This window comes from Dipodomys merriami, unplaced genomic scaffold, assembly GCF_024711535.1.
Source record: "Dipodomys merriami isolate MVZ:Mamm:240054 unplaced genomic scaffold, mDipMer1.0.p SCAF_32, whole genome shotgun sequence".
In the NCBI taxonomy this organism is placed as follows: domain Eukaryota; kingdom Metazoa; phylum Chordata; class Mammalia; order Rodentia; family Heteromyidae; genus Dipodomys; species Dipodomys merriami.
This window is the reverse complement of record NW_027204715.1, coordinates 10,667,710-10,692,703: the sequence shown is the minus strand read 5'-3', so window position 1 is coordinate 10,692,703 and position 24,994 is coordinate 10,667,710. Positions and strand designations below refer to the sequence as shown.

General features: G+C 41.0%; 1 protein-coding gene across 2 annotated transcripts in view; it reads left to right on the top strand.

Moving 5' to 3' along the window:
- The window catches only part of Retreg1 (reticulophagy regulator 1), a 115,124-nt gene extending 91,758 nt beyond the window's left edge, over nucleotides 1-23,366 (top strand). For both annotated transcript variants that reach the window (XM_070042208.1, XM_070042209.1), the window contains 6 exons: nucleotides 13,427-13,553; nucleotides 16,319-16,403; nucleotides 18,861-18,998; nucleotides 19,725-19,789; nucleotides 20,455-20,581; nucleotides 21,173-23,366. In XM_070042208.1, the coding sequence (XP_069898309.1) occupies nucleotides 13,427-13,553; nucleotides 16,319-16,403; nucleotides 18,861-18,998; nucleotides 19,725-19,789; nucleotides 20,455-20,581; nucleotides 21,173-21,666 (1,036 nt within the window). In that variant the 3' untranslated portion in view covers nucleotides 21,667-23,366. The remainder of the gene's footprint in view (nucleotides 1-13,426; nucleotides 13,554-16,318; nucleotides 16,404-18,860; nucleotides 18,999-19,724; nucleotides 19,790-20,454; nucleotides 20,582-21,172) is intronic.
- Nucleotides 23,367-24,994: the final 1,628 nt, after the last annotated feature.

Sequence of the window (24,994 nt, the reverse complement as noted above, 5' to 3'; positions counted from 1 at the left end):
GGTTGAGGTGATCATCTTCCTTCCCTTGTATTTAGATAGACCTTGGCGCACGATGTTGGTGCCCAGTGGTCTTGATGGACACTTGGCCTTTCTACCCCCTCATTAGTGACTCGTGTTCTCATCATTAGGACCTTGAGATTATTTCCCAGGAGCACCTTGCTATGTGCCTCCTTGCTAAAGCCAAGACACTTCTAACACAAAGTCTATTTTAAGATCAGAGGGAAGACTGCTTTTTACAAGTCAGGTCGGCAGAGCGGCTTTGCCAATCCTACATACATACATTTCACTTATTGTTAATGAAGTATGACTTTTTTTTTTTTTGCCAGTGTAGGTTTTGAACTCAGGGCCTGGGCGCTGACATAGAGCTCTTTGACTCAAGGCTAAGAGCTCTACCACTTTGAGCCATGAGACCACTTCTGGTTTTCTCGTGGTTGACTGGAGATAAGAGTCTCATGGACTTTCCTGCCCAGACTGGCTTCAAACTGTGGTCCTCAGATCTCAGCTTCCAAAGCAGCTAGGATTACAGGCGTGAGCCTCCAGCCCCTAGTTTGAAGGAAGGACAATTTTGCACCTGACTTCTGAAGAACATGGTTTCTTCTGGAAAAGACCAGACCTGGGTAGCTGGTAGGTTGTGGCTGCAAAGAATTTGGGGCTGCCTCCTCTTGACTGTGTGTGCTGGTCATCTGGAAAATAGAGGTCCTCCTGCCCACTCCCCCCCCCCCCCCAGCCAAAGTTGTAAAGTTTGTTTTTTGATATAACTTCTTGTACATCTCATTGTTGCAATGGGTCCACCTGTATCCCTATTTAAACAATTTGTTTTTTCCCTTCCCCTCCACAAATTATACCAACATCAAATATAGTGAAAACAGGGGTTATACTGTGGGAGAGGGACATACAAAGCAACAAAGAAATCATCTTATAAATATGTTAGAAACAATTGCAAGAAGGAAAAAAAACATTTGAGTCCTTATCTTGGGGTTCATTTCGCCTAACATCAACTTATCTGACCATTTCTGCTTGTCTCAGACATATAGTAGTTATTGCAAATAGGGGAAACCATGGGACCTATGTTTCTTTGGGCCTGGCTTCCTTCAATTAATATAATTTTTTCCAAGTCTTTCCATTTCCTAAAAAAAGAGGCAATGTCATTCTTTCTGATGGAGGCATAGAATTCCTCTGTGTGTGTGTGTGTGTGTGTGTGTGTGTGTGTGTGTATTTTCTTGATCCATTCATCTACTGAGGGGCATCTGGGTTGGTTTCATATCTTAGCTATGGTAAATAATGCCTGCAACCTGATTTGTAAATAAAGTTTTATTGGGCCACAAGCAAGCTCTTTCATTTTTATATTGTCAGTGGCTGCCTTCTCATTGAAAACAGAGACCTATATATGGCCAGTAAAGCTGGCCTTTTACAGAAAATGTTTGCTCACTCCTCATCTATTACATATCTACTTGCACCATTGGAGTTGTGTGCTTATGAATCAGTTATGTTTATCTTCATATCTCTTCATACCAGTTGTTGTTTTGATTACCCCTGAATAGTGGTTCTTTTTGACCAACTGGCCCACTGGCTTCCTTTTGGCTGTGTCCACAGTCTGAAGACTCACAACCTTGGTGAGTCTCACCTAGCACTGTGGAGTGCCAGGTATAATATGTGTGGTACCACATGATCATTCTGCTGGCCAGATGCAAGCAAGTCTTGCCATGGATGTCAAGGGCTATTCTCTAGTAGTTCTAGTCATGTGGTTCTAGATGTTTCTCACTCAGGAAAAGTAAATGATTGAGGTAGATCAGTTGTACTTGATTTTACTAGAGGATCTTTATTTTTTAAATGGTCTCTAAGTAATTGTACTAAGGGGTCCAATTCAACATGTCAGTTTGTGAGTACAGTGCATCCTGACCATTATCACCCTTCCTTCCTTCTCTCCCATCTCTCCTAACACCACCCAGTCCCTCAAGTTACCCCGTTCCATTTTCACATGCGTACATTGAATATTACGACAGTATGTGCCCACCTTTCTACTCTCCACTCATCTGCCCCCTCTCCCCTTGACTTTAACACATGTCTGACAAAATGTTTTTCAGCTTTCTTTTATTCATTTTGTTGAACTGTAAATTAGTTGTTCAAAGGATCTACACCGTTGGAATCCTCTTAGTCTATTTTTTGTGTATACAGTCATATGGCCCTGTATATGTTTTTAATTTGAATCTAACTTCTACATATAAAAGAGAATATGTGCCTTTTGTTTTTGAGCCTGAACTGTTTCACTTAATATTTTCCAAGTCCATCTGAATGATATATTATTAGCCTTCTTTCTAATGGGTTAGTAAAATTCCATTGTGTATGTGTATATGATGTATGTATATGTATGTGTGTATGTATGTGTGTATATATTTTGCTTGATCCATTTATCCATTGAATTGCATCTGGGCTGGTTCCATAACTTGGCTATGGTGAAAAGCACAGCAGTGAATATGAGTGTTCAGGTGCCTTTACAGTATCCTGACTTGTAGTCTTTTGTATAAATGATGATGAGGGTTATTTCTGGATCATAGGGCAGTTCTATGTTTAGAGTTTTTGAGGAATCTCTAGACTGCCTTTCCATAGTGGTTGCACTAGTTTACGTTCCCACCAATGGTTTAATAGGGTTCATTTCCCCCCCATATCCCTGCCAGCACTTGTTTATATTCTTTTTTTTTGGGGGGGGGGTCCAGTCGTGGGGCCTGAACTCTGGGCCTGGGCACTGTCACCCAGCCCTTCAGCTCAAGGCTAGCGCTCTACCACTTGAGCCACAGCACCACTTGCGGCTTTTTTCTTTTTGCTTATGTGGTGCTGAGGAATCAAACCCAGGGCCTCATGCATGCAAGGCAAGCGCTCTACCACTGAGCCACCTTCCCAGCCCTTGTTTATATTCCTGATGATGGTTTTATCTAGTTAAAGTAACCAAAGTACAGAGTATAAGCAGAAAGTGCAATAATTACTTATTATCTCTATGTGTTTATGCATGTTGTTTTGCTGGTGTAGCAAATAAAGAGGCATCAGAAAGTAAGTCTAGTAAACAGTGCCCCTGCAGGAGAGGGGTGGGGTCGGGAGGGAAAGGGTTGGGGGGGGTGGGAGGCCATGCTTGACTCCCTGTGCTGTGTGACCCCTGCAGTGTGGCTCAGCAGTTTATCACACCCCCTCACCTCATTAGAAATGATCTCCAGGTTCCTGACAGCACTTGGGGAACATAAGCTCCCACCATCCTCCCCTTTGAACGTGCCCCCCAGATAATCCCAGCTCAACTTCCTGCATGCTGCTATTGAGTAGTGCACTGTGTGATTCTACATTAATACATTAATTCCCAAGTGGCGGATTACCCAAATCTGCTTTTGGTAGGGCCCATGGCAGGCACAGACATCACTGGGACATCGCAAGGAGACTCTGTGGCTGGTCAGGGTGTGGTCCCTTGATCCCTTTCCTGTGATTCTGTTCCTTCGAACGCCTCTGGTGATGTCACTTAACCACTGATGTATGTATGAAGAGAAATAACAGACGTATGCTTCAAAGATTAAATAGCCCAGCATCCTGCTATGTCCATGTGTGATGGCCAATCCTGTTTTATCCTACTTATATTCCCCGCCCCCCCACCCCTCCCCGCCTTTTATCTCAAAGACTGACAAAGGATTCTCCAAACAGACTAAATTTGAATTGGTCTTCTTAATAAAGAACGTTGGAAACACTCAGTAATTCAGTCTCTGTAGGTTGTATATAATTGGACCCAGTGCAATGGATGTAATCTCCAAAGAGCAGAATTAGGAACCATATTGTTAATTACTCTTTTTTTCTTCTTCTGGTGCCGTATTGTGCCTTGAACTCAAGGTCTAGGTGCTGTTCCTTGTTGTTGTTTTTGTTTTTGTTTTGTTTTTTTGCTCAAGGCTGAGTCACACCTCCACATTTCACTTTTTGCTAATTGATGGGAGGTTAGAGTCTCATGGACTTTTCTGCCTGGGATGGCTTCAAACTATAATCCTCGATCCTTAGCTCTTAGCCTCCTGAGTAGTTAATTTCTATTCTTTTGTACTATAAAAAAAAAACTCCCCCCCTGGGGCTGGGAAGGTAGCTCAGTGGTAGAGCGCTTGCCTTGCATGCTCGAGGCCTTGGGTTCGATTCCTCAGCCCCACATAAGCAAAAAGAAAAAAGCCGGAAGTGGCGCTGTGGTTCAAGTGATAGAGCGCTAGCCTTGAGCTGAAGAGCTGAGGGAAAGCACCCAGGCCCAGAGCTCAGGCCCCACTACCGGACCAAAAAAAAAAAAAATTCCCCCCCTTTTTTTGTATTGTCACAGGTTTCATGTAAAGAAAAAGGCAGGCCAAAGAAAAAGCAGGGAAGAGGGAAAGGACATTTACTTTTGAATCTAGCTGCCATAAATCCTGAATTATTATTGATGGGAAATTATGGCTTCCAAATAGACCAGCATCTTCCACACACTAACTTTGTTTGACTTGAGGAATGTTTAGTGTGTCTGATAGCATCGCCCTTCAGGATAGAGTAGAAATGCGGCATGCACAGATGAGGCGTGCTTTGTCTTCTACATCTCCAGTATGTACTTGTTCTATGTTAGTGATGGAATCTACACTGTTTGTGCCCTTTCGAAAATCTAGCTATTATAAATTAACCCAGTGAAAATGCCAAAAACAACTTTAACTAGGATCTAGTTCTCAGGAATTCAAAACTATACCACTAGCCAGGTATTGGTAGTTCCCACCTGTAATTCAAGCTACTTAGTGGGTTGAGATTTGAGCATCACAGTAGCATAGGAAAGATGATGAAACTCTCATCTCCAATTAACAACCCAAGACAGAAGAAGTAGGGCTGTGGCCCAAGTGAGAGAGTGCCGGCCTTGAGCGAGAAGCTGAGGGACGGTGCCCAGGCCATGAGTTCAAGCCCTAATAAAACACAAAAAACAAAGCTCGAATATTACCTGTAATGTAGTGGGCTACCGTCTGTGTTTCGGAATGACAGGTGAATTGAAGAGCTGGTGACATTCCCCTGGGTAGTGGCAATGTTTAGTTTGAGATAAAAGGGGGAAAGAGACAGTCTCACAAAGCAAGCATCAGACCTGCTATAAGAAAGAGCCTCAGATAGAACCGTTGGGTTGCCCAGGGCAGGTGGGGCCCTGCTTCCCGGGCAGACTGCAGACACGCCACTGGCGCCTGCCTGTCCCTGGTCTTAAGGGGAGGGTGGTGCTGGGTGGCTAATTGGTCTGAGAAAGTGAAAACCTCAAGTTGAGTGCTATGTAATGTTTTAATCTGGTGTTTGCTTATTTAATCCTCCAGTTGACACATCTTATTTGCTTTGTCATAGCTCAAATTCTGTGAGGGTTTGTGAAGAGAAATATAGCCCTGTTCTTTTGTTTCTCTGTCTACATGTATTCACTCACAGAGGAACAGATTAAGTCTCCACAGATTTTTTTCTTAAATATTCGAGCATACTACATTAAGAAATGTGAAGAGTTGGAATCAGAGATTGACTGACCTTTCTAAGAAAAATTCGGCAGGTCTTAGCATCAAGAGATGCTTCCATCCGTGGACAGCATAAGACTCTTAGTCACTTGCTGAGAACAGAAGGTGTCCAGGCCAAAGGGTATTTATAGGTGTGAGGGCAGCGGCAGCTGTTGGTCATGGTTGCTAGGTGACAAGTTACAACAATTTTTATCTTTAGTGTGGGTCCTAGAACTTCAGCTCAAGGCTTCCCACCCTTGTAAGGCTGAAACTCTACCATTTGAGATACCCCTTCTGGTTTTTTTTTCTGGGTAATTGGAGCTGAGTCTCAAGGACTTTTCTGCCTGGGCATGGCTTTGAATCATGATCCTCAAATCCTAACCTCCTGAGTAGCTAAGATTACAAGCATGGAGCCATTGGCACCTGACTAAAAACTGCATTTTTAATGTTATACAAGGTGCAACCATGAAGAGATCTTATCTTTAACAGGTCTGCTCCTGTATCTAGCCCTTAGCTTAGTATTCAAATTACTTCTTCTCCAATAGCTTTAGATCCAATTCAAAGTTGTTTTTAATATGGGACTTCCATATGTGCTCTGTGTGTGTGTGTGTGTGTGTGTGTGTGTGTGTGTCTGTGTGTCTGTGTGTGTGTGTCTGTGTGTGTGTGTGTCTGTGTGTGTGTGTGCGCGCGTGCGCATGTGTGTGATCACTTAAGGGACATATGTAGGCTGGGAGTTGCGCCCTAGTCATCACTAAGTCTTTAGCGCCAGTAATGGTCGGATAGCCTGCTGTTGGTGTCTATTTATTTACATGAACAGAGGCGAAGTGACAGACACCAAGGACACTGCTATTCCTATACCAAGATTCATTTGTTTGAGTGCCACCTTTCCTAGCGCTCAGTGACTGGAGAGCTCCAGGGCCAATCACATGTCCTCTCTGAATGACATCTATTTTTAAGGAGTGTTGCATTTCTTAGTCTCACAGAACCCCCTACTGGATATTACTAGGTATTGCATGCTGAAATGACATTCTGTCTGTGTAGCCATTAAACTACACAGAACTATATCAATCTTACATTATTTAGACATAGCTTTTGTTAACTCTAGTTTTGAAGGGGAAAAAAGATACATGATAACTTAGAATATACACATAAAGATATATATGTAAAATCATTCAGATCCCAGTTTGACTGAGTTGTTTGGGATTCTAACAAAGCCTGCCTCTCTGTTTTCCTGATTTGAGCAACTTCAAATCAGTTTGACCCATTGGAGGCCTGCTTTGAGGACTTGTGACCCAAGACCAGGCATGTCTAGTTTACTGTTAATATCTGGTGTTGAGGCAAAATCTTTTTGAGAACTCTGCCAGTGTCTATGGATTTTGAGTTTTTTCTAGTCTAGTTAGCAGGACCAGGAATCGTTACTAGCAACCAACACTGGCCCTTCTCATCCTTCCTAATGTCTCTTTTCTGGCCTCGTTTCTCACACACGTGTGCCCTTCAACTGAGGTCTTCAACTGAGGGCTCCAGGCACACCCTGGTTAAATGTCCAGTACTTTCTTTTCCCTTTTTGAGATTTTTGTCCTGGGGCTAGAACTCAGGGCCTGGGTGTTGTCCCCGAGCCTCTTTGTGCTCATGGCCAGTGCTCTACCACTTGAGCCCCAGCATCATTTTTTTTTTTTTCTGAGTAGTTTATTGGAGACAAGCCCCATAGACTTTTCTGCTTGGGCTGGCTTTGAACCGCCATCCTCAGATCGCAGTGTGTCCTAAGTAGCTAAGATTACAGGCGTGAGCCACAAGCCCCAGGCTGGTACTGTCCTGTGCTCCTGGCACTCCCTCTTTGTAGCACTCTCCTTTCCCGCACTTGGGTCGGCAGCCCAGGCAGTTTGGTGTCCTTAACTCAGGAGGCAGCAGGCTAGCTCTGAGGCCTGTCAACCCTCAAGGCAGCAAGCGGGGCAATCCCGACTCCTTCCTTGATTTCCTGGTGGTGGGGCACTGTCTTCCTTTGTCTAAAGACCAAGGCCTTGGAAATAATTATCTTTTTTGTTGTTGTTGTTCTTGTTGTTGGTCGTGGGGCCTGAACTCTGGGCCTGGGCGCTGTCTCTCAGCTCTTTAGCTCAAGGATAGCACTCTACCACTTGAGCCACAGCACTACTTCTAGTTTTTTGGTGGCTTATTGAAGATAAGAATCTCACAGACTTTCCTGCCCAGGCTGGCTTTGAACCATGATCCTCAGATTTCAGCTTCCTGAGTAGCTAGGATGACAGGCGTGAGCCACCGGCGCCCACCTTGTATTTTTCTTTTTATGGTTTGTTTCAGGTGGGAAGGTAAATCATGTCCCTCACATACTGTCTTGTCCAGAAACAGAAATCTCCCTCTTCTTTACTCATGAAATAGGAATCCCGTGTAGCCTTCTGTCAGATATTTCTTTCTTCCTTTTTTTTTTCTTGTGCCAGTCCTAGGGCTTGAACTCAGGGCCTAATAGCTACACTTGGCCTTTTTGCTCAAGGCTGGTTCTCTACCACTTGAGTCAGACTTCCACTTAGGGCTTTTTGGTGGTGGGTTTGCCTTCTGAGCTGACTTTGAACTAGGATCCTCAGATGTCAGCTTCTTGAGCAATTAGAATTATAGGCATGAGCAACTGGCACCTGACTCCCAGGTGTTTCTGATAGTGATTTGGCTAAGAACGGATGCCTCAGTAATCTGGGTCTCTTGTGAATGAGGGAGATGTCTGCGCGTCACCCTGGCATGTCTAACAGACTCTCCCGACCGAGGCTCAGGCACTGCCGCAGCAGTAGCCGGGGGTGTCGCATTCCCAGCGCTAGGGACTCCACAGAGGCCTCACATGGGAGTCCGCACCCCATGTGCATAAGTCGGTGTATTCTAACATGGATATGGAGGCAGAAAGAATTCTGATTTGAAATTCTCCCCCAAGAGCCAGGGCGACTCCCTGCAGATGGCAAGGTCCCCTCGCTGCTTTGTATTCCCCAAGAGTTGCCCACGGGGAGGCCAGCCATTCGTCAGCTGCCCAGAAGGAACTCTGTCGTGGCATAGCATTCTTTGGTAAATAATTACTTACCTTGACTGCAGAATGCCCTTTCTCAAGCGCGCCTGATTGACTTCTTAAGAGGGAAGGTAACCAAGCAGCATTCACTAGAGCTTGTGTGGGAAGCATCTGTGCCTGTAGACTCAGGGTCAGAGGCCATGTGGAAACTGGCCTGGCCTTGCCGGGGTCTGCGACTCAGTGACCTCTCCCAGGGAGCCACTTGGGCTGCTGCACTGCGATGCTGGTGGTCACAGCAAGGTGGACATGCTGGTCACCAGCTGTGCCTGAGTGCCGAGCAGGGGCACTGGCTAGCAAAGACAGTGGAGAGGAAGGATGCAGGGAGGGATGAACCGAAGGGGCCTTATTCCCCATGAACTCTGAAACCGCACATTCCCTCTGAAACAAAGAAGGAAATCGCAGGAATAAAGCCATTGGTAACATTTTTTTTTTCCTTTATAGATGACCTTCAGTCAAACTTTTACTCTTTGGTTAAGAACTGGTTAAAACACTGGATGCCAGTGGCTCATGCTTGGCTAGCTACTTAGAAGGTTGAGATCTGAAGATCTTGGTTCAAAGTTATCCCAGGCAGGAAAATCTGTGAGACTCTTATCCCCAGTTAACCACCAGAAAATGGGAAGCGGAGGTGTGGCTCAAAGTGGTGGAGCACTAGCCTTGAGCAAAGGCGTGCCCAGGCCCTGAGTCCAAGCCCAGGACCAACAAAAAGAAAAGAAGGAGAAAAAAGAACTGTTCTGAAAGGCAAGGTCTATTTCCCATCTTTGTTAGTTGGGCCTTACGTTGTGTTACTCTTTGTGCCAAGCCTGGTGGGAAGACAGCCACACACCACGGAAAAGATCTGTTGTCCAAACCTTGTCCAGTATTCACAGGTTATCCTTTCTCCGGTTCTGTCTAGGAAAACCTAGAGTTTCGTTATGGAGCAAGTCTGTGCACACGTCACTTGTATTACACATCTACCAAGCACCAGGCCTGGGGCTTAGTTTCCGCTGAGTTTTTAGATTCTGCCCATGACGTGCTCTGTGTTCCTGGAAAGGCCTCACATGATGCCACGACGGCACTGGTGAATCACGGCTCATCCTCCTCACTCCAGCCAGGGGCAGGAAGGACGTGGCGTGTTCCCCATTCTAACAACAACATAGTGTCTAGTATGGAGGTTCCTCAAAAGACTTCACATAGAGCTCCCCTATGACCCAGCAATCCCACTTTTGGGCATTTACCCAAATGTTTACAAACAAGACCACACTAAAACTACCAGCACAACTATGTTTATTGCAGCATTATTTACCATAGCTAAGATATAGAACCAACCCAGATGCCCCTCAGTAGATGAATGGATCAAGAAAATGCGGTATATATACACAATGGCATTCTATGCCTCCATCAGAAAGAATGACATTGCCTCATTTGTTAGAAAATGGAAAGACTTGGAAAAAATTATATTAAGTGAAGTAAGCCAAGCCCAAAGAAACATAGGTTTCCCATGGTTTCCCTTATTTGCAATATCTAGTATATGTATGAGTTAAGCAGAAAAGGTCAGATAATGTGATGCTAGGAAAATGAACCCTTAGATATGTATGTAAATGTTTTTTTTCTTTCATGCATTTGTTTCTAACGCATTTATAAGATTATTTCTTTGTTGCTTTATATGTCCCTCCCCCTCAGTATAACCCCTGCTTTCACTATATTTGATGTTGGTATAACTTGTGGAGGAGAAGGGGAAAAACAACTCATTTAAAGATACAGGTGGACCTGTTGCAACAATGAGAAGTACAAGTTGTCATGTCGAAAATGAACTTTACAACTTGGGTGGGGGGGGCAGGGAGGGGAGGATTGGGTGGGGGGGCAGGGGGGAGGCTGGGAAGGGATGTGAAGGGTAAACAAAGGAGGAGGCTGCAATGCTTGATAAGAAATGTACTCATTTTCTTGCCCATGTAATTGTAACCCCTCTGTACAGTATGTTCACAATAAAAAAATAAATAAAAAATAATAAAAAAAAAAAGAATACTGCTGACGGTATTCATCTGATGAAGACACGTGGTTCAATGTGAATAGAACTGTATTGGAAATCAGGAATGATCTGTCCCAAGCTAGCTGAGAAAACTAGGGTGGGTTTCATGATCTTCAGCCATAAAATAACAGTCCCTGAAAAGTGATCATCAAGGGTCATATTCAATTCCAAAATTATGTCAGTGTCTGGTATCCAAATTGAACTGCAGTGATAGTAAGGTAGGTTAGACGCACAGTCTATGCTGTAGGCTATAGGAATGTGTGTTCCTATAGTACTTATTCTGAAATGACTACTGGGCAAATTTCAACTTTCATTCAGACCCCCAGAGAGCAAGTCTTTTGGGTATGTGTCTCATTTGAAGTTGTAGAGTGATATCCATTCTTCATCTTGGAACACAGGATTTCTTTTTAAATCATAGGTTCTCAGGGCTGGGGGCATAGCTCACACGATTACTTGCCTAGTATAAGTGCAGGGTCCTGGTTTCAGTCCTCAGTACTGAAAATCAATCAATCCTACTAAATTTCCCTTAGCACATTTACTCTTACCCCAAATATTGATTACTCTCCAGAACTTACTTGGTTAGATATGTTCAAGTAGTACATACGGCATTTCTTATTTATGCTTATGTATCAATGAGAACTATTGGTTATTATATTAGTATAAATGTAACAATGGAGCTTACTATTTTAAAAAACCTATCCCATAGCTGGAGTTTGAACACAGGCCCTAGTGTTTGCTAGGCAGGCACTGTAGTACTTTAGCCAAGTCCTCAGTCCTTTCTACTGTAGTTACTTTTTAAGTGGAATCTCAAGTTTGTATCCTGGGTCAGTCTTGGATGTTGATCCCCTCTTTATACCTCATGTATCAGGGATAACAAGTGTGTCCCACAACACTCAGCTTATTGGTTGAGATGAGGTTTCACTAACTTTTTTTAGCCTAGTTGGCCTCAAACAATAATTTTCACAATCTCTGCTTCCCAAGTGGCTGGGAGTACAAGAGTGGCCATCACACCCCCGGCCTCACTCTATCAGGAGCTAGGATTATAGGCACACATCGAACTTGGTTATATGAGTTTGTTCCAAAGGGAAGAAATTTAACATAAGTGCTTTTTATGAAAAATAATCACAAGTTATTCTTTGGTTTCTTCTTCCTAGCAACTTGTAATATCTAGAGAGGCAGCTAGAGGGTAGTGGTACAGCTATTCAAGCTTTTCAAGTAATGCTTGGCATATTTATCATAACGCAGGACACAAGGGGAAACTTTGGTCACCTTGTATTAAATAAATGAATAAAGTAATGGACAATATCCAACTCTGAGGTCCACTGTAGAAAATAGGTAAAACTCTTAAATGTGAAAGAAAGCTTTGTTATTAAACTGTGCTCTCTACAAATCTTTTAGTTATTATTATCTCTACAGAGCTCATTTAGCATCAGAATAGGCTCTGTTCCAATTTAGGGCATTATGAAATAGAACAAAACACACACACACACACACACACACACACACACACACACACACACACACACACACACACACACACACACACACACACACACACACACACACACACACACACACACACACACACACACACACACACACACACACACACACACACACACACACACACACGTGAACTCAAGGCTAACTTTAAGTCACAGTGCCACTTCCAGTATTGGAGATAAGAGACTCACAGACCTTCTTGCTCAAAGTGGCTCTGAGCTGTGCTCCTCAGATCCCAACATTCTAAGTCGCTAGGATTACTGTGAGCTGCTGGTAGCTGGCTGAATTGGGGTATTTTTATGAGCTAGGATTGTAAAAGCAGAATTTCAGCTTGGTATCATTTATGCTTGATGTTGTTGTCAGTTGAGGGAATGGCCTGCATCTGCATATGTCTTCTTCCTGGAGCGACTGTTTCTAGTTTTTAGCTTGCTGGGGTTCTCCTGGAAAAGTGAGGGCAGGGAAAAAAGTACCTTGCCTGACATTGCATCGCCCTCCACACATTCCAGGTGATGGCTGGGAAAAGATACTTGAGAAAAATAAGGGGTAGCGGGAGATGACATTGAGTTTGACAAGCAACTGCTATGTATATTATATTGAAAGTAAGTGGTTGAATAGTTATTTTGATTTAATGCTTGAATTTTCAAAAAAAATCCCTCCAGTTTAAAAAGTTTTTTTTTTTTTTTTTTTTTTTTTAAAGTCCTACAAAGCTATCCTCGTCCCTGAGCCTTGTAATTGTTCTTCTAGTTCACTGTGCTGGCTCCACATGGGACTAATAGGGTAGCACTGTTAGCTTTTTTCATCCCAAGTCTTTCATGCTTAGGGTGAACTGCTAATCCATTCCAGACTTGAGCTCAAAAATGACTTCTTCAGAGAAGATACCCGGAAGCTCCAACCCTGACTTTGGCCCAGTGTTTTCCTGTTGCGTTGTAATCAGATATTTCATTGTGTAGCTACTTGTATCTGTTGGCACCTGAGATTTTTTAAAATTTACTTCATTGTTATTACAGAGGTGATGTACAGAGGGATTACAATTACATGAGTCAGGTAATGAGTAATTTCCTTTCAAAGAGTATCTTCTGTTCCCTCCCTCTCGCAGTCCCTCCCTCCCATCGCCATCCAAGAGTTGTTATAGTTCACTTTCATCAGTGTCCAGTGAGCTCCACTGCTGGTCTTTTTCACCCTTCCCCCCACTCCCAAAGATAAGCAATCAAATTCACCATACAGAAAAGAAGACAGGCATCGGAGATTCTTGAGTTATGTATCTTACTGGTTCAACTCTGAATCCACAGAGCTTTTACAAAGTGAGACCAACAGTAGAGGATGATCTGAATGAATCTTCTAAGGTTCAAGTTATATTTTGTTTTCTTTTTCTCTATTTAGCTGGGAAGTTATCAATTCCAAACCAGATGAAAGACCCAGACTCAGCCACTGTATTGCAGAATCATGGATGAATTTCAGCCTATTTCTTCAAGAAATGTCTCTTTTTAAACAGCAGAGCCCTGGCAAGGTAAGTTTTCCAATGGAGAGAGTGTGTTTTAAAATGCAGAGTATACTTGAGAACAAATGAACTCTAACCTCTTTTGGCTTGGAAAGGTTCTCCAATTCTGAATGTAGTAGGAATGTATGCTATGAAAGTTATTCTCAACAAAGACCTTAACAAGTGAGCAGTAGTCTGTTGCCTCGTGTTTTGGAATTGTATTGGTTTTAGATTTTATGCAAACTGAGTTAGCTTATTAATTAGAATGAATGATGATTGGCTTTATCAGCCAGACTAAAAAGGAAGAAAAATATCTGATTAAAAATGTCAGTTATTATATTTAGTAAGGTTTGAAGTCGGAAGGAGGTAAATAAATACATAGCCCTCTGATTCTGCTTTCAGAGGTAACAATCCCACTTTCAGTCTAAAAAGTGGAGATTCTGGCATGATTTATTTCAGAAAATTCACCACCTATAGGTGCCAGCACTCAGGAAGCTGAGGCAGGAGCATTGTGAATTTGAGCTCAGCCTGGACTACAAAATCTAAAACAAAGCAAAATAAAACAATTCAACTGCTGGCAAAAACATTGATGGCAATCCTGCATTCCCAATCAAGATGAAAGTCTCAAGAGACAGGCGTGGGATGCATGGAGGCGTGCACTCGCTTGCCCTTCACGTGCAGGAGCCTCTCCACCTCAGCCCAGCATGCCTGATGATTTGGGTGCAAAGAAGACCGTGTCCATTCCACTGCTGCCTATAAATGTAAATCTCCATCTGGTTGGAACCAAGAGCTGGAAATATCCACATCTGAGATCCCTGCCATTGTACTTATAACTTGATGAACCTGGGGACTTGCACTCACTAAGCAAGCACCCTAATACTTGAGTCACATCCCCAGCCCTTTCTGTTTTAGTTATTTTTTCAGATAAGGTTTCATGATTTTTGCTGTGGCCATCCTCAGATCACAGTCCTCCTACCTGAGCACCGCACGTACTAGGCTTACCGAGAAGCACACCATGCCTGGATTGCTTGTTGAGACAGGATCTTTTCCCTCCCTAGGCTGGCATTGAAGAGACCCTTCTGATCTCTTCCTCCCAAGTAGCTAGGCCTACAGGCAAAAGCAACTCAAGGTCATTTTTAATCTTTTTTTTGGGGGGGCGGGTCTGGTTGTGGGGCGTGAACTCTGGGCCTGGGCACTGTCCCTCAGCTCTTCAGCTCAAAGAAAGCACTCTACCACTTAAGCCACAGCGCCACTTTCAGCTTTTTTCTTTTTGCTTATGTGGTGCTGAGGAATTGAACCCAGGGCCTCATGCATGCAAGGCAAGCGCTCTACCACTGAGCCACCTTCCCAGCCCTCATTTTTAATCTTGACAGATGTCAAGTCCATGTGTTAGTGGAGGGAGGGGGGAGACAGATTTTTGACACCTCTTAATCACTGAAGTGATTCAATGTATTTTGGGGGAGATTCTAAACTTGACACTTCTGCATTGATGAATGTGTTCAGATACATTAGCTGACGAGGCTGAAACTAACAAATCTAGATGATTATAAAAAATCCTTTGCAAAATAAAATTCTGGTTGCAATCCTGCTTTTATGAACTATTCATTCAAACTGTTTATTCTTTTGATTTCTGTGGCCTTTTCCTCCTTTTTCATTTCAGTTCTAAGATTCCAAAGGACTTGCTATTTCTGTAAGAACTTTAGCTCCATAAATTCATTCATTCTTTCAGTGAGTTAATTTATTAACCCTGTGCCAATGAAATATAAAAGCAAGCCTGAAATATTATAATCTTGTTCTTCCTCGGAATCAGTTATTGTGTAAGCCCCTTAGTGAAATTTCTTTGGTCACTTTGCAGTTTTCCACCCCTCCATTTAAAGGTGAGAAAGGACAGGAGAGTCAGACTGGGTGTGAGCTCATGTGAAGACTCCTAGGAGAGGCTCTTCTGGGTTGAGCTTCGGAATGGAAATCAGGAGACTTTACTGTAGGCTGTTTTAAAATGTCTTAAGACAACCAAGGAATTTAAAGAAACTAGACAAAAGAAAAATAATCACAAGCCTGGCGCCGGTGGCTCACACCTGTAATCCTAGCTACTCAGGAGGCTGAGATCTGAGGATCATGGTTCAAAGCCAGCCCGGGCAGGAGACTCTTATCTCCAATAAATAACTAGAAAACCAGAAGTGGTGCTGTGGCTCAAGCGGTAGAGCACTTGCCTGGAGCTGAAGAGCACAGGAACAGTGCCAAGCCCAGAGTTCAAGCCCCACGACCGACCAAAACAAAAAATAATAATCACACTTCACTGGAGGTATTTCCTTTGCATTGGTTTCTAGGTGACCTGGAAGTGACTGAGTATAGTTAGGGAGGAGGATTATAGTGACCCCAGATTTATGCCAGAACTTACCAGCTGTGCAAATTATGAGTGGTATAGATGCCTCTGATTTCTGTTTTGCTGTGCTTATGAATTTTAGTGGACTTACCATGGTTCGAAATTTCAGATTAGCTGATCTGGCTGCATTGTTTTTATTCAATGAGGAGAGTAGTCTTCTGCCCAGCAACAAAAGTCACAGGCATGGTACGGGAAGTCATTTCTCTTGGTGTCAGAAACAAGCTCTTCTGCCCTCCAAATGCTTATTACTAAGTGTTAAGGTGAATTAAGACTTAATAAATGTCCTCAGTGCAAAGCGTGTGGCTTGAAAGAATGATTATATGTAGGAAAGTAATTGAGTGTGAGTAAATGTGTGCTCTCGGATTTCCTCATGTTGTGCATAACTGGTCTGTATCATTTCTGTTACTTCCAGTTTTGTCTCCTGGTATGCAGTGTGTGTACGTTTTTTACAATCTTGGGAAGTTATATTCCTGGGGTTATACTCAGCTATCTATTGTGTAAGTATCAAAGGACATTTTTTTTTTGCTCACTTGGATGATATGTGTGGCATTAGTATACCTACTATAGTTTGGAAAGGAACAAATGAGTTTCTGTGTTATAAAATAATCTCATTCTTTTAACATCTTGATGCACAAAATTTCTTTCCTAGAGATATCTTTTTATTTTGAAATTAGAAAAAAGGTTGAAAAGGGAAGGATAAGTAAATTTGTTATGTTAAATTATGCCAACAAAAATTTAAATAGTAGGGTAACAGTGGCTCGTGCCTGTAGGCTCCTAGCTACTCAGGAAGCTGAGATCTGAGGCTCACGGTTCAAAGTCAGCTCAGACAGAAAAATCCCTTGAGACTCTTATCTCCAATTAACCATTCAAAAACCAGAAGTGACACTGTGGTTCAAAGTGATAGAGTGTTAGCCTTGAGCAAAAGAGCTTGGGGACAGTGCCCAGGTCCTGAGTTCAAGCCCCACAACCGACCAAAAAATAAATAAACTATATATCCCATTCTCTACAAGTATACTAGCACTTTTTCTTTTAGACATATACTGTGGTTCTATGAGAATAATATATCATATATAATAATATATCATTGACTTCTACCATTATGGCTAAAATAAAAAAATATTGATCATACCAAGTACTAGGAAGAATATGGAGCAGGCAAAATTCTTTCATAATGTTGATGGATAAGGTACCAATGTAAAGTCATTTTGGAAAACAGGATGGCAGTTTGTTGTTTTGTTGGTCATGGGCTTGAACTCAGGGCCTGGGTGCTGTTCCTGAGCTGTTTTGCTCAAGGCTATAGCCCTATCACTTTGAGCCACAGCTCTATTTCTGATTTTCTGGTGGTTAATTGGAGATGAGTCTCATGGACTTTCCTGACAGAGGTGGCTTCAATCTGTGATCCTCAGATCTCAGTTTCCTGAGTAGCTAGGATTACAGCCTAGTGAGCCACTGGTACCCAGTTCAGAATGGCAGTTTTTATTATATGCCTAGCCGTCCCACAGCTAAGTATGGAAGCACACTTTGAATAAAATTCTTTATGTAGAAATGTTCACAGCATGGAGGGAGTATGGGAAGGAAAAAAAAAAAAGAAATGTTCACAGCAGATTTTTCCGTGGCCCAAAGTAAAATGTAACGCACATGATCTTAACTAATGAGAGCAAATGAACTGTGGTATATTTATATAATAATTACTACTACAATTGATTTGCAACACTATAGATTTTAAAATAACTAGTCTGAGTGAGAGAAGCCAGACAAAAGTCTATGCTCTAGGAGTCTATTTATATATAATACTAGAAAAGTCAAAGTAGTCTTTATGACAGTCATGTCAGCTGTTGGCTGGGATGAACCAGGTGGAGGCAGCAGTTCAAAGGAATGTGAGAGCACTTTTGGGGACCTGAGATTTGTTTGCTCTCACCTGTGCTGCTAGTTTCTAGCAGGGTGGATAAGTCAAGCTCTAGCAAAATCTACACTTCGTGTACTATGTGTCAATTATAACTCAGATATTCTACCAAGATGTATAGATTTTTCTCTTGTTCCCAAAAAACTACGAAGATCTAGCACTATCACCTATGATGGGGCACATACGCTCATACTCTATCTCGTTGGCTAACTTTTATTTCCTTTTTTTTTTTTACCCTGGCTTCTCAAATTCACATTTTGTCTCAGAAGAAACTTGAGTTTGCAACTCCTATATTAAAAGATAGTAGGGCACATTTCTAACAGTAATAAAGAAACAAATTCTACAGAATACAATATTGCTAGGTGACATTCATTTTTTTGTACTTCTTATGCATAACACAAATGACAAATGCTTGGAGCTCAAATCAAGCTTCCCAGTAGAACCTATATCCGGTATTAGCTTGTGGGGTGTGGATAGAGCTCAGCAGTAGAACGCTTGCTCAGCATGTACAGGGTCCTGGGTTCTAGACCCAGAATTGCTAAAAAGAAAAAAAAAGAGATAGCTTCCTGATCTGCACTGTCTAAAAGATGGGGAAGAAGAAAGTGCTGAGAAAGGAGAATTACGAGCAAGCATTTTCAGGTGGTCACATTTACTCCAAGCAATAATATTATTCCAGTATTTCTGATGAGAGGCTGATAGTGATTTTCCCACAGTAAAATGGTATTGAACAAACAATGGTGAGAGTTTAATTCAGGACAGTCACCTAGACAGTATGCACTATCACCTTTCTATAAGTTTTAGGGTAGAAGTATAGAGGGAAAAAGCTGATCTAATTACAGGTCTAAAAACAATGGGCATGAGTGTGTGTAGTAGTAGTAAAACATGTTTTTATTACAAAGGAAGAGTAGAAATTAAGCACTTTTTCATAGAGGCATCTTAAGAAAAACCTTTTTTTTCCCCATGGTTTAGAAAATCATATTTTGTGAGCTATTAGGATGTAAGCATTTGGAAACAAAGGGTATTTCACCTGTACTCTCTTCTTGTATTCCAGTACTGTTTGCATTTTTGTGTCCCCTGTTTAAATGTAATGACATTGGACAAAAAATATACAGCAAAATCAAGTCAGTTCTGTTGAAACTAGACTTTGGAATTGGAGAATATATTAATCAGAAGAAACGTGAAAGATCTGGTATGTAATGTGTGAATTTTAGTTTCTATGGATTAGACATTGGCAGGCTGTTTATTATGAGATCATTGTTAAAAGGATTTCAGGGTGGATTTTGTCTTTTGCTAAATACTTTAAAGAATACCCTTCTCCCCCCCACCCCAATCTAATATATCTAGCCTTTCCAACTTGGGATTGTATTTTTTTCTAAAAAACACTAATAAATTGACTTTTCAATCAAAATAGTCAAGGGAGGGAGAAAAGGTTTCAACCACTTCATATTTTGCTATTCATGATTTATTTTATTTTGGATGGGACAGCTAAAGATAAACATTGCCAAAGGTAGAGATCACACATGGGAGCCCTGTAAGTCAGGAGTGAAATAGTGGGAAGGAAAGGGAAACACGTAGAAAAAGTGATCATTTTTTACCTGTTAACTTGACCTATGACCCGGTATGTCATCTAGAGGATGCAGCAGAATTCCCTGACAGGCTTATGAAAGCATAAATGTGGTCTTACAAAATTTCTGGCTTAGTGGAACCTGAGACTGCACAGCTAGCAAGTTCCCAGGAATGATGGTTAAATGTAGACCATCACCTATTTTGCACATACGTGAAGCTTCTTGAATGCACTTAATTATAGGGAGGTATTGGAGAGTATAGGGAAATTGAGTAAGAATTTATCGTAAAATACGTATACTTTGTTCAAGCTTGCCAGGAAAGTGAAAACTTCCATTTTTTTCCTCAACAGAAGCAGATAAAGATAAAAGTCACAAAGATGATAGTGAACTTGATTTTTCAGCTCTTTGTCCTAAGGTATGTTCTGTTTGTTTAGTTTAGTTTGTTTCTGCATGGTTATTTTTTTACCTGAAGCAAAATGTAATTTTTGTTGTTGTTGTTGGTTGTGGGGCCTGAACCCTGGGCCTGGGCACTGTCCCTCAGATCTTCAGCTCAAGGCTAGCACTCTACCACTTGAGCCACAGCGCCACTTCCGGCTTTTTCTGTTTATGTGGTGCTGAGGAATCAAACCCAGGGCCTCATGCATGCAAGGCAAGCACTCTACCACTGAACCACCTTCCCAACCGCAAAATATATTTTTTTCTAATAAACTGGTTTTTTTTTGTTGTTGTTGTTGTTATTGTTGGTTGTGGGGCTTGAACTCTGGGCCTGGGTGCTGTCCCTGAATGCTGTACCACTTGAGCCACAGCGCCACTTCCAGTTTTCTGGTGGTTTATTGGAGATAAGAGTCTCACAGACTTTCCTGCCCGGGCTGTCTTTGAACTGTGATCCCCTGATCTCAGCCTCCTGAATAGCAGATTATAGGTGTGAGCCACTGGCACCCAGCTATAAACTCCTATTTTATAGGATGACTCGATAATCTCAAAGGAAAATGCATCTGTCTTTACCTTAGGGGTTAATGGGGATTATTCACAATACTTGCATCTGTTTATAATGTATCACTGGGATTTATGTTAACACAGATTAGCCTCACAGTTGCTGCCAAAGAGTTATCTGTGTCTGACACAGATGTCTCAGAAGTGTCCTGGACTGAAAATGGGACCTTCAACCTTTCCGGGGGATACACTCCGCAGACAGACACTTCTGATGGTATACCTCTTTTTATTAATATTAAGTACATGCAAACATATTCACTATCAACAAATGAGTGGATAACTGAAAGGTGGTATGTATTATTAATGTATTATTATTTAGCTATAAAAATGAATGAGGTACACATACTTGCCTATAGCATGGATGAACCTTGAAAACTTTATGCTAAGAGAAAGAAGCCAGACACAAATGGCTACATATTGTATAATTCCATGTCTATGAACTGTCCAAAATAGCAAATCCACAGGGAGGGAAGTAAGTTAGTGGTAGCTAGGAGTTAGAAGGAGGGGATGGCAACTGTTAATTGGACCAACTGTCTTCTTGGAATTCACAAACATGTTGTAGAATATGCAGTAATGGTTGTACAGATTTGTATATATACCAAAGCCCAATGACTTGTATACTTAGAGGGGTCCAATAAATGGTTAAAAAGATCCACAATAAATGGTTAAATAGATTCAAGTGGACTCGGGATGAGATGAATACCAAGGCTGCATGGTGAGGTGGGCTTAAAGTCAGATTTTCCATAGCTCTTGGTTCTAATTTGTTATGATGCTTACCTATGAACTTTTGTTATACATTTCACAGATCTCGATCGGCCTGGTGAAGAAGTTTTCTCCCGAGATCTCTCTGATTTTCCATCCCTAGAAAATGGCATGGGAACAAATGATGAAGACGAGTTAAGCCTCAGCTTGCCTGCTGAGCTCCAGAGAAAAAAGGAACAGTTGGATGGTGGTCACAGAGCATGTCAAGAGAGGCCATCAGCAGCTGGCCTCAGCCTCCCTCTGAACAGTGACCAAGCCTATCGCTTGATGGGTGACCTGGCTGGGGACGTCATCACAGCCGCAGTGTCTGCTGCTATCAAAGACCAATTAGAAGGCACCCAGCAGGCACTGGCTCACGCTGCCTTCAGCCCAGGAGAGGACACAGACACTGAAGAAGGTGATGACTTTGAACTGCTTGACCAGGAAGAGCTGGATCAAATTGAGAGTGAACTGGGACTTGCACGAGAGCAGGAGGCAGAGGCACAGCAAAGTAAGAAGTCTTCAGGCTTCCTTTCAAATCTTCTGGGAGGTCATTAAACCAGGAATTAGCTTACAACAGAATACAGACGAATCACCAAACATCTCAGACAAGCAAAAAAGGAAAAGGAAAAAAAAAAGGGAAAAAAAGGAAAAAATACAAACTGTAAGCTTTTAATGATTAGATTTTTTTTTTGTTTTCCCTTCTGCAGTGAATTGGATATATATCAACTGATACTGGTAGACTGGTTATTTCTGATAGTTATTTTTATGTAATAAGCATGGAAATGAACTCTATATATGCATATATACATTCTGTGGTGTCAGAGATGAATACATGGGGTTGTTTGTAAAGAAAATTGAAACAAACAAAAACCCACCAGATTACTAAGATCCTTCTGTAGGCATTATTTTTTCTTTATAATTAATTTTCAAGCATGTAAAAATTTATTGTAACTAAGTGAAAAATATTGTGAAGACATGCTCTATCAATGACCCTTCTTTCTAAAACTTGGCAACAGTTTTAAGACTTTGATGTTAAAAAAAGCTCAGTTATCAAAGTGTCTTTAGTTGAAGGTGTTGGGAAATAATCACAATTAATTTCCTAGGAAAAAATAAAAAAAATAAGTATTCCGGATAGGCAGAAACATTTCCATGTTATTTCTGTGGTTATAGACAGGCACACTTATAAAGTGGCATGCTCCATTGACAGCCACCTCTAGTCCAGCAATGGTGGTGTTAAGTATGTATCACATAGAGGGTGGTTATGATGTAACAGATTTGGTTGTTCAATAGCTCATTTCTGTCATATGTTTGCAACAGGGGTGTTGCGGGTACAGATCCCTTGTGTCCATTCAGACTTAAGTTATACTTTCATTTTTTACATTGTGTCATGGAAAAAGTCTCCTAAAATTGTGAAAGTAGTTATTGATATGTCTCCTGTGAGTGATGTGGTTATCAGCAATAAAGAAATAAGAACTCTGTTCTCTTAGTCTGCATAGATAAAAGAGAGGAACTTGCTTGGCTTTAGAGTGTATTTATTTGCCATTGAAGTTAAATATATACTGTTTCTTATTGGGAAGGTAGAATATATTTTTTTCCTTTAAACATTTTTCAAAATCACTTTTAAATAATCAAAGCAGAAATCAAGGTAGTTTTGTATTTATAATTAAAATTTTAAGTAGTGTTGAGGGACCATGTCAGCAATTATCCCAAATCTCTTAAATCTTCATTTGTAGCTGGCATTTGTCAGATAAACATAGACATGAAACCATCAGATAGGCATGTAGGAAATCTGTGTTCACATTTTTTGGTTTATCCCTTTCTTCTATGTCTAAGGTAATCTGACATTTTAATGTAACATCTCTTATTTACTTTTTCTTTCGAGGTATTAAATATCTAGACTGAATTTTGCCAAATGTTAACAGGAGGAAAGTTACTGTAGACTGAACACTTAGGTTTCTGTGACTGATAGAATGTCATTAGTGCCTCATGACTGTGTGATATCCTTCATTGACACAAAGTGAGCCTGTGCCTTCATTTTCTTGCCCATTTTGGTACAAATGTAAACTCCTGTTAGGAAATCTTGGAACTGTGTGGGGTTTGGAAGAATATATCTGAGTTCTATTCAACAAGTTTCTGGACATGAAAAATACAGTTACATATTCACAAAATAGCTGTTACCAGTATTCTTTTTTATATGTATGCATTTTCATTTATAAAATACTCTTGGACGTGAAGTAAAAAAATTTTAAAGGTCATTTCTGTTTCCTCACTGAGAAGATAACAAGAATTTAAATAAATAATGAATATTTTATAAGTTTTTTGGGCAAACTTCTAAGGAGATAAACGCTAGGGCTGTTAATATTTAATGGCATGAATAAGACTACAAATTAAAGAGGGTTTGCAGATCGGTGGTTGGTAGGATAAAAAAAAAGAGTCATCAATATAGAAAAAAATACCATCTCTCCATGAAGGTAACATTATAATAACTATATATCCTTTTGATAGTCTTTATATAAGAATATGTGGTTATTTTTCCATATTCAAAACCTTTCATGGATGTGGAGGTTGTGTGTGTGTGTGTGTGTGTGTGTGAACGGGGGCATTATTTTCAGTTTTACAATATAGTAGCCAATAAACCATGTGAATGATCTACAGTCAAGGCCTACACAGCTTTACCATGCAGATGCAAATAGCAGTATTTCTCTAATATGTAAGAAAAAAAAAAACCCTGTAAAACAATGGCTTATAATCCTAGTTACTCAGAAAGGGGAAACAGTAAGATTGTGGCATATGGCTAGCTTGGGCAAAAAGCATCAAATTCTATCTTTAAAAAACTAAGATTAGGGCTAGAGGCATAGCTGAAGTCGTACTTCCTGGACTTAATTCCCAGCAACACACACACACACACACACACACACACACACACACACACACACACACACACACACACACACACACACACACACACACACACACACACACACACACACACACACACACACACACACACACACACACACACACACACACGCTTGTACATGCTTTGTAAAGACTTAAGTGGAAGATAGTCATTAAAATATCAATCATATTTTTTCTTTAAAATTGTAGAGGAGCTGTGAAAAAGTTTTACTCATTTCCTTTAGAGAGTGCTGAGAAAAACCATATAATGGGAATAGCATAAAGATAGTATATGTTTTGATACAATAAAGCAGTCTTCAAGAAGTTGGAGTTTGCTTTGGAAGTTTAACTAGGCTTGGGTATTTCTTACTCTAAAAATCATCCAACATGATGTAAAACAAAATAAAACAAAACCACTCTCCAACAATGATAAGATTTTGCATTCTACTTCATATTTAAATAAGTATAACTTTCTTCTTAAAAATTAGCAAATGTCATCATGATACTTATCTTAGGCTGAAGCAAATCCACCCAAGTTGTAAGAAGAAAACTTAAATGTACTTTTTTTGTTTAAACAAGATTAGTATGTTGCTTATATTGTTCTAGCTGTTAGTTGCTAGAAAATTTATGTAAAATTACCCTTAATGAAGTACTGTTGTCAAAGATCACTTGCATTATAATAGTTATAATGCCTCACTATCTTATTGTATAGCATTCCTCCCTTTTTACTGTTAGAACACAATTAGAAATACAGGCTCTGGTTCCGTTATTAATATCATAACTCTACTACACAATGATAGAAGTCATGTACAATCTACAAGCCACTGCCTATTTCACTAAACCTGCTTACAGGAACATTGTAACGTTCTTTTTAATGGATCTAGTGCTGTATTGGCCTCATAGTCCAATAAATGCCTTTGGAATAAATGGATGGAAAATAGTACAAAGATGTCAGTTAAACTTGGGACCATGTGAAAGGTTCTAG